Source organism: Chaetodon trifascialis, chromosome 9 (assembly GCF_039877785.1).
Source record: "Chaetodon trifascialis isolate fChaTrf1 chromosome 9, fChaTrf1.hap1, whole genome shotgun sequence".
Classification (NCBI taxonomy): domain Eukaryota; kingdom Metazoa; phylum Chordata; class Actinopteri; order Chaetodontiformes; family Chaetodontidae; genus Chaetodon; species Chaetodon trifascialis.
The window spans coordinates 14,194,890-14,204,914 of NC_092064.1; the positions used below are offsets into that span (position 1 = coordinate 14,194,890).

The 10,025-nt window shown below is 44.8% G+C and overlaps 1 protein-coding gene across 1 annotated transcript in view; it reads right to left on the reverse strand.

Annotated features, from left to right (window-relative positions):
- The window catches only part of dner (delta/notch-like EGF repeat containing), a 54,275-nt gene extending 46,509 nt beyond the window's left edge, over positions 1 to 7,766 (reverse strand). The window contains exon 1 of the mRNA XM_070970633.1: positions 7,155 to 7,766. Coding sequence (XP_070826734.1) covers positions 7,155 to 7,496 — 342 coding nt within the window. The 5' untranslated portion in view covers positions 7,497 to 7,766. The remainder of the gene's footprint in view (positions 1 to 7,154) is intronic.
- Positions 7,767 to 10,025: the final 2,259 nt, after the last annotated feature.

The following is a 10,025-nucleotide window of genomic DNA, read 5'->3' on the forward strand; positions in this document are numbered from 1 at the left end:
GCTCACTGCGTGTGTACACCAAAACACACACACTGAACAGAGGAGTTCACAAGTTTAAAACCGAATCTGTGCTGACCGTCGGGCCATATGAGTGGTGACACGTTCGCTGACCGGTGCACATACTGAAGTGAATATGAACGGTGATGCTTAGCTAAGGGAAAAAGTTATGAAACACACAGTCAGTGACTATGAATCTTTGCACTTAGCTGAATGAAGTGACTCAAATTAGCTGAATCATTCATGAATTCTACCTCACACACACACACACATAAACACACATATGCTGCCACATAAATTCATTACATCAGCAACAACAACAAGACAAGTCATCTGAAGCGAGTACAATGATGGTGTCAGAGCAGAGGGTTATTATGGGGGTGAATTGCTGCTGAGTAAGAGCTCTTCTGCCCTTTTTGACATTACACTGTGGATGGTGGCACAACTTGCCGCTCCATTAAGATATAAATAGCAACAAGGGCAGACAAAAAGCAATAAAAAAGCACCTAAACTGAACCACAGGGATAAATGTAATGACTTCTTTTCTATCCGGGACAGAGAGGGAAGTTTCACCGCCAGACTCGAGGAAAATTAAAGAGCCAATGACACGGAGATAAGAGCCCTCTTCATGATGAGTGGTGGCAATAAAATAAGAAATATGGGCTGCAGATATGCGAGCAGTCAGGAGTGCCTGAAAAATGCAGCAACTGATTAGACTGTAGTTAAGGAAGCAGGAATGAAGAAGCAGAGATGATTCATGGCTGTAGTCAGATTTATAATGTTTACACAGCGGCTGGCAGAGTTGTGTGTACCCGTTACCCACAGAATGAATTATGTGCTGTAACCAAGTGTCATGAGCTGAATTCTTACTTGCTGACATGTTCACAGTGACAATGCTAGCATGCTGCCAGGTAAAATGTTTACCATGTTCACCATCTTAGTTAGCGTCTTAGCACATTGATGAACACGAAGTACAACTGAAACTATTTTCAGGTATTTGATCATGAACTAAAGGACAAAGTGACATTTTTGACTTGACGTGGCGATAGAGGAAAAGCTGCAGTGAAACTAAATCTAATACATGACTTTCAGCTGCCATAATGGACCCATGGATGACTGCAGCAACCGATATGTAGAGCATGAGCACTCAGTGTTGCGCTGCTCATCTGTATCATCCATATGAATCAGACCTCACTAATCTATCACACGACCACCTCCTCACCTGCATCCCACAGATCTAAAGACCAGGTGATGTGTGATATGGAAATGACCAAGGTGATTGGCTACGAGCCCTCCTGTTCAAAGGCAGCGCGGTCCGCCTGGTAACATCTGAGGACATCAACATGAATAGCAGTGATAGCTCAGTGATAATAGCTCAAAGGAGTCTCTCTTTTGCCGATGGGAAGCTGCCATATCAAAGGTACTGGCAGGGTTATAAGCAGCCTGTTACCAAAGTAACATCCGTGCTTTCATCAAACCGTCAATAAGTGATTACATGAGGATGCACACCTTTTCCTCGGCAAACGATGCAACAGTTTGATGCTGTTTACTGTCTGCTTTCCAAGTTGAAAACTGCTCCAACTTATGTACATGCTCACAAGATGCCTCACAATCTATAAGACACGTTTTCCATCACACTTCAGATGCACTGCTAAAGGTACATGTTCATATTCTAATTTATATCGTGGCATGTATTGGGCATGTATTGGGCATGTATTGGGCAATGCCTCTAGGGGGTGCTAGTGTGGCTTTAGGTAGATTTCAGTATCATTAACAGTGACTTGGATAACAATACTGAGGTACTTTGAATGTAGCAATGAGAGGAAGAGAAGAAAAGAAAATGTAGTAAGGAGACATAAAGGAGAATGACATTTATTATTACACTTACTATATTACAGTAATTATAGATTCTATAAGAGGACGCTCTGTTTTCACAGTGATGATATGGTGTAAGTCTTTCTCCACACTTCGTTTCAGCTGACTGAAGCCTTTATCATTCTGGGGGGAAAACGCTCTGGCTTGTTTGTACATCTTCAAACCAATCACACTCGATTCGATGCGATGCACTCAGTTTGTCGATCGATCGGCAGCGCTTATCAAGCAAAACTGTGTCTGGTTCCCATGTGTCAAGTGTGAGGATTTGCTGCTTTGCTCTGTCTTACACTGAATTAAATTGAATATCTTTGAATGCGATGAATCAGTGTGGGAGGAACTGGAATTTTTGGGGGAACACCAGCTCAGGCCATAGGGATGATTATCTGAACAACACCATTCACTGAGGTGAGGTTAACAAAAGTGCTTCAGTAAATAGAGCGCTAAAAATAATTCCCTCTGAAGAAAGAGGATAATAGAACCCATTGATATATATATATGTGTGTGTGTGTGTATGTGTGTGTGTGTATATATAAAATTCCTCGTGGCTGCTATCTCCCCTCGGACTAACAAGGCAGGGATATCAAAGAGACCAAAGGCTGGTGATGAGCTCTGAGCTCTGCTTAATTGGATGCAGCTCAGGCTGTATCTGTAACAGCCGAGCGAATGGCCCTAGGAGACAAAAGCTGACCACCACACACAAACACACAAAAACTCCTTTTCTCGCAATTACAATGACGGCTTGAGGACTCGGCTTTGTTTACTGTTCACTGTCAGGAAGTGGATTTTATTTAATGCAACAGCTTGTGTGCAGGTCACATCCAGCCTCACTGGAAGAGAAAATATGTGTTATGTCTTTACCGAATGACACTTTCTACTTGACAGATTTTAGCTGGATTAAAATTGAAAGAATTTGGGGTGTAAATGTCACGATTCTCGCTTGCATTTCCATCTTAACATCCAGTTAACATCTGTGTGTGTGAAAACAAGATATCTGCCAAGTGCGAGATCATTTAACTTATTTCCAATGCAAATCAACTAATTTCAAGAATATGGCTGAAGTGCATCGAGCTCTTTGATACTGGGCCAGTAAATCATACGTTGACATATGTTGACATTTTAGCATTAAGACTGGAAACAGGGGACAAAGTGAGCCTGGCTCTGTCCAATGGTGACAAAATCCTCTCCAGCTCACTAATTAACATGTTTTATCTGGGTTGTGAAATCCATACAAAAAAAGAAGCATCACTATATTGTTTTACTTGAGGAAGTGACTACAACTGGCAGTGACTTCCTTAAGTCTTGTCATGACTGTGAGATTGAAAGGCACCCACTGGAGACCATTTTCAGGATATAGCTGCTCCTGGCCAAGAAATAATCCCACACATAACCCCTCAAAAACCGAGCGATTATGTCGATTTTACACATCAGTTTCTGTGCAGATCAAACAAATAAGATTTAACTTGTTAATTAGTGAGTTTTAGAGGTGCTTGTAGGCAGATTTTGTTAGCTTTGGACAGAGCCGGGATAGCTCTTCCCCCATGTTTCCAGTCTTTATGCTAAGATAAGATAAACGCTGACTGATTCATATTAAGCATACAGAGATGAGAGTATCAGTCTTCTCATGTAACTCTTGGCAATAACATGATTAATCGTATTTCCAAAAAAGTCAGAGTCACTGGTGGTATCTGAAAATCACAGTGAGAAGCCTGAAGATGTAATATATGCTAATAAAACTGTGAAACAGAGCACCATGTGAGAGAGGAACCAGCATTACATGTTGAGAGAAGGAACAGCCATGGGCAAAAGTCTCACCTGAGATCTAAAATTCATCATCGCAAGGATCAGAAAGGCTCCGATCCATCACCGCTCTGACACGCTCTGTGCGAGCTTATTGAGTTAAGGCAGAACTATCTGCCGCAGAAACAGCTAAATTACTTCAGTGGCTCCTCAGAGATATCGCCTCTTTCACCACCTTCAGTCCCGCTTCCCCTCTCCAAATAACCTCAAAATAAAAATTACACCCTGCGTTCATAATGCCGGGGCTGTAAACTTCACTTCAGTCCACAGATTCTGCTATGATCCACTGCTTTCATATAGCTGAATCGCTGAGCAACCCAGCAAGAGCTCCCTGGACTTGCTTCATGACAGACGGCTGTTTTGCGCTGCCACAGTCCTATTGTGTTGTAGAGCAAGTTACCAAATCCATCAGGGCAACACAACAGGCCTTTCAATAATGAATAAGCTCAAGACTGAGAGGCTAATAACTCTCAGAAAGGCTGGTGGCAGTGACTTCCAACAGGACAGCTTACAGGCTGCCATCCAGAGAAGGTGCAGGCTGATATTAAAACTCAGCGAGTTTAACAAGTACAGTGGGTTTGTTTTCCTCTGGTGGCTGTCGCTGTGGCTTGCATTTGGCCGCTTTGATTCCTGCTGTGTAAAACACAGCCGAGGAGGGGGGCTAAGTCACAAAGCAGGATTAGCAACTTAGCCAGATAATTTAAAAAATGCTGCAAAGTATCCTGAAACCAACAGGCGTGACCATGTGTTAATCCTAAACCTACTATTGGAGTTTAATTTTATAGATTCTGCTTAGTTTCTGCTCTAATCCTGCTTTGTGGACAGCACCCCAGGTTTGACACAGAATAGAGATTAAAAAAAGGAGAGTAAAAGAGAAGAGAGTGAGTACACGACAGCCATTTACAACATTATTTCTTCACTAAGCTCCAAAAAGAAGAGATCCATAGCTTCCCTCACTCTCCTCTCGCTTTCTTCCCCTCACCCCCTTTCTCTCTCTTTAATCCTTCCTTCCCAGCTCATTTCTCCTCCTTCTTTGCCCCTATCTTTCTTCGATCTCTCCTCCCTCTCCTTTCTCACTGGACCATCTGTGTTGTGACGCATGTGGAGGACAGGGGACGCAAACCAGCACAGAGCCCAGCCAATCAGGTCATTTACCAAATCTCAATTGACTGCTGCTCCAGTTTCCATGGAGAAGAAACAACCAGCGGGAGAGGACGCAGGCAAAAATCAATGATTTCCCCTCGGGGCCCGGCTTGGGGCCCGTGCTGGACCTGAGATCTGGTGCGTAAGAAGGATAAAGCTTGAGTGAATGTTGTTGTTTCAGGATTTCACAGCAGAAGAAAACTGTGGGCACCATGATAAAGGACATTTTTTTTCCCTCTTAGCATGAAAGATATGAACCCCCCCACCCCCACCTCCCCTGCATGTATTGTCCAGCCTCAGCTCAGGCTGTGTGACAACACCAGAGCGCCGTGGAGCAGGCCGCAGAGGTAACAAACTGCAGCTGCTTTCTATTCTGGGGCTTGAAACCAGGACAGCCAAGGAGACTACGATCTGGTCCCTGGCGGATTGCTCCACTAACAGGCTTCAGTCCTGACTGCACGCCACCAGCATGCTCACCTGTGCATCCCTTCTACCGTCATGCATACCGGCACGCATACACCAGATATGTCAACGCACTGCTTGCACACTCACATGTAAACACAAGGGGGGATGTGGCTGCCACCTGTTGGCGATTCTGCTAAAACTCACCCAGTCACCTTGCCATTTCCCCGCCGAGGTGCTGCAGCAGACTCATTTATCCTCTCTGCTGCTGGCGGATGTTCTTTCACCCCAGTCTGACTCACAGGCCCGGCTGCCTATTGAGCCACTGAGGCTTAGACACACTACATTTGTTGTAGAGCTCAAATGATTTTTTTGCAATGCAGCAGAAGAGCAGGTTTAGGTGGAGATCAGCAAAGTGCTGTTGAAATAAAAGAGGGCTGCTTCAGAACTTTGAATGTCCTTGAACAGGTAAGAGGAGAAACAATAAAGTACATGAACAGGTCAGCTTCAGGGATATGTACAATAATGCCTGCATGGAGATGGTTTATCTCTATTAGACATCATCCTTTTTGTCCTTTCTAGAACCCAAACTCATCATCTTCTAATGGAATACAAATGAAATCCAGCAATGTTATACAACTGAAACAATCCTATTTCAATGTCAATCATTTCCTGAAGCTCTGGGTCTCCTGATCTGCCACAATACACACCTGAAGAACAGGTGTGAAACAACATTTTGCAAACTTCAATCAAAAGAAACTGTGCTGCTGACCAAGTCTAAAGATGATGAGGGGAGGAAGGTCATGAGAGGCAGCTGAAAGCTCAAAACAAGCAACTGAGTGGACCTTGGATGCTCAGATCTATTTTGTGTTTGGTTCAGTATCTGATGCATAAGGAGGAGTAAAAACTGATATTCCAGTGATCCTATCATGCAAATCGTATTCACAGAGACAGGTAGCATTGCAATGGTGCCAGCGTCATCCAGATGGACATAAATAACTTTAAGAGATGTGGTGGGATCTGCAACAGAACGGCACTCATCTTATTCACGGCTGTCCAGATGTTCCAGCTAATGAATGCCGAGTGGAGATTGGCCTGATCATCAGTGTCCCAGATGTTAATAGCTTCACCCATACTTGAGCTCAGTACACATGCAAATTAGAGCACAGCACAGAAATGCATTCAACATTGCTAAAGGAGCTGTGGGAACTTTGCGCTACTTTTGGTTTGGCAAAAACAAAATGAACAAATAAGCACCACAATGTCCACAATATGCAACAACTCGCACAGTACACGGACATACTCTCTCTCTCTCACACACACACACACACACACACACTCACACACACACACACACACACAATTCTACAGTCTTTACTCGCATCTCGCTGCTGCCGCTCTTTCCTCCTGTTGCCACAGCAACGCAGCACTCATCTCCATGTCTCATTGACTGCACATGCTCCCTTGACCAAAAAAAAAAAAAAAAAAAAAGTCCAACAGCAGGGAGCGATAACGCACTCACACATACCATCATCTGTACTGTACGGAGAGACATGCATAAACACACAGATGCTGTCTGATCACACTCGTCATCCAAGGTGAGCCCTGATTGGCTTCAGCAGGGGGATGATGAGTCGTAGTAGTTGATATGTCACACAAGATTAAAAAAAAATGACAATGGATGCAGAAACAAAAAGAAAATAAAGAAATAATAAGAAATCCCTATCCAAAGACAAATAATTAACACATGCTGTATAAAGTGCTCTCTGGATGATGCAGTTGTGTTTAAAGAAGCCTAAAAAACAAAGAAGCATCCCCCAGATCTACCACTTCTTAGTCCTCTACTCCGTGCTCACTCAGTATCTGATCCTCAGACGCAGACTGCTCAGTGTCAGTCCTGTGTTCAGGTCAACAGCACTAAAAACTAAACGTGCTCATACCTCACAGTTGCGTCCGGTGAAGCCTTGGCTGCACGTACAGGTGTACTCCCAGGTGTCCTCTGGCCTGCCTGCGGACGGCAGGGCCAGGCAGAAGCCCCCGTTGAGGCAGGGTCGGCCTTCGCAGGGGTCCGGACGAGGTGTGGCCTGGGTCGGGGTGGGCTCGGCGGGGGCCGGGGTGTCCGGGGCCAGCTGGAAGGACGAGGGGACGGCCCCGATGCTGCTGCTGCTGCAGCTGCTGCTCAGGAGCAAGAGGAGGAGAAGCAGGGGGGGCGTGAAGCTCCGTGCAATCTGTGTGGGACGGCAGCAGGGAACTGCCGGCACACTGCACACACTCATCCTCATCCTGATCCTCTTCCTCTGGTTTCTTCTCTTTTCTTTGGTTGTTGTTGTTGTTGTTGTGTGTGTGTCTTTGTCCCCTTTTGTCAGAGCTCAAGCTGCTGCTGTTAGTGCCGGCCGAGCTCAGCAGTAACTGAGGTGTGTGTGTGTGTGAGAGAGAGAGGAGGAGGAGGAGGAGGAGGAGACTGTTAGGATGTTGAGCCTGAGCCGTATGCAGGCAGAATGACTGAGAGCAGACTGGCTGATGGTGTGGACGCAGAGAAGGTAGGGATGCGGGAGGAGAAGGGGAGGGCTCTCCGTTCTTATTTGTCTCTGAGTCACAGTGACGATGATAGCTGACGACACACACCGCCCCTACACACCCCCACCACCACCTTCATACACACTCCCTCTCTGTCTCCTGGCATCTCTCACATACACACTGAGTGGAGTAGCAGGAGAAGCTCTGCACCCTCCTCATTTAGAGTCTCATCATCCATAACCTCTCCTTGAAGCCCGGCTTTCAAGGAGGGAGAGAGGGAGGAGGCTGTAGTCGGGGAAGACGGAGGAAGAAGAGGGGCAGAAGGAGGGGTGGCGGTGGCGGTGGTGGTGGTGGTGGAGAAAATCCTCAGCTTCACCATAAGATTAGCTGCTTTCCAGTGATAAGAGGCAGCATTACCACAAGGGAGATGATGCTCTGCGCAGTCCTGAAACAGCAGACTCATGCTGATGGAGGGAGTCAACAAAAACTTTTGTCTGAAATTATTCAGAAAACAGGGTCGAAGAGGTGAGAGATACAATCACCGGACGCTTATCATGTGATAACCAAGGTGACCAGTCCAGTCTCCTGCATCACAAAAGCAGGTTAGCTGACTTATTATTGGCACAAAAGGACAAAGAGACTTGTTTAGGGCTGTTGGTTTGCAGCTTTCTGAGAGTTACATGCAATTATAATTACCTGTGTGGTCAGTCACTGCCAGGACGAGTTTCTGTGGTCTGTGGCACATTTGCAAGAGACGGTTATGTTCACAAACATGAATCATTATGAATTCTGTTTTGGGGTGGATTTTCCCTCGAGTACACTAAGTCCCTAATCTGATGCAACGCTTCTTTGTTAGCAGTCGTGCAGTGGGTGGTCACAGAGTCTTTTATTTGACTGAATAACCTTTTGTAGATCAATGTTTTTTCAAGGACACTTAGCTTTAAAAGGGGCACCATGTTACCAGTCAGCGGTACTCGTGCTCAAGTGAGTTTGAGCATTTACAATGCAGGGATGGAGGGTTTTATAATAGGTCATATAGTGCTGCATTATGAGAGCAATTCTGAGGCTATATTCAAAGGATAGTTTCGCAATAGTCTTTAAGAAATGGGTGCCCATATGAACATTAAGACAGTTTTAGCTGTAATCGTCCCTCCTGTTCATGCTGGACATTAAAGGATCTTTTCTTAACATGCTTCCACTGTTAGAGGTGGAGGACAAAAGTCCCTCTCTGTGTTTCACTGTGTCTCTGCTGAGCTGCAGTGGAGGGATGGAAATTTGTACTAGAAACACTAAGTTTGGAAGATACTGGCTTGATTTAATTAACTGTTAAAGCCTCCTATTAGCTTGGGATATACTGTATTAATGCTTTTTAGTGGCCAGTATGGGCAGGAGGAATTGAAGCTGACACCAGGGGAAAACTGTGTCAATGTGTATATGAATATTGTTTAAAGACTTTAAGATCTCCAAAAGGTAAAGATGAAACATTCTTTTGAACATTTTAAGCAGGGTTAGTGCATTACTTTCGATTTGTATGGTTATAGAAGGGGAAAAATGAGCACCATACAGAAGTTTGGGCACCCTAAGGTTTGAGCTCTCTGATAAGCTTTACCAAATGACAAGCAATGAGGAAAAAATTATACAAGCTAAATTAAAAACATGTTTGCATACTGTAAGCAGCAAAACATAGAATTAAATGTGCAAGGGTGCCAACATTTTCAGCCCCGACTGTATGAAGAACTAAGACTGAGCAAACATGTCAAAAGTGATAGGACACAAAATACCTTCTTTCCAACGTGAAGAGGTTTCAGCCGTCCTTGACCTCGTCTTCTGTCAGAATCTCAAGGTTTACTGCGATCTTTCCATCCTCACTTTTAGTTTCAGTAGTTTCAACCCAAAACTCTGCTGCTTTTTAATGAGACATCGGCCTTACACTCAGGCCTCAACGCATTTCCATAATGAATCCTCCCGTGGTGCAATGAATCTGTCACCTCACACCGCTGCAGTCAGCTCAGTGAACACAGGTACCAGACAGCAAACTCTGAGCCGGTTGCTGGTTGTGCTAATGAGCGACACGCAGCATGTAGACCAACGAGACTCTGCAGGAGAGGCTGAAAACAATTTTGCTTGTGTACAATGAAAAGGAACAGACTCCGAGAGAAGTTTTCAGTGAAGTTAACATCGTTCCAGAGAAAATGGGTCAGTCATTGTGTGGTGATAGTTATTTCAACACCTATAAGCATCTTATTACGGTTAAATCCACGGATAAGCCTTCCTCTCGTTAGTAAGAGTTTGAT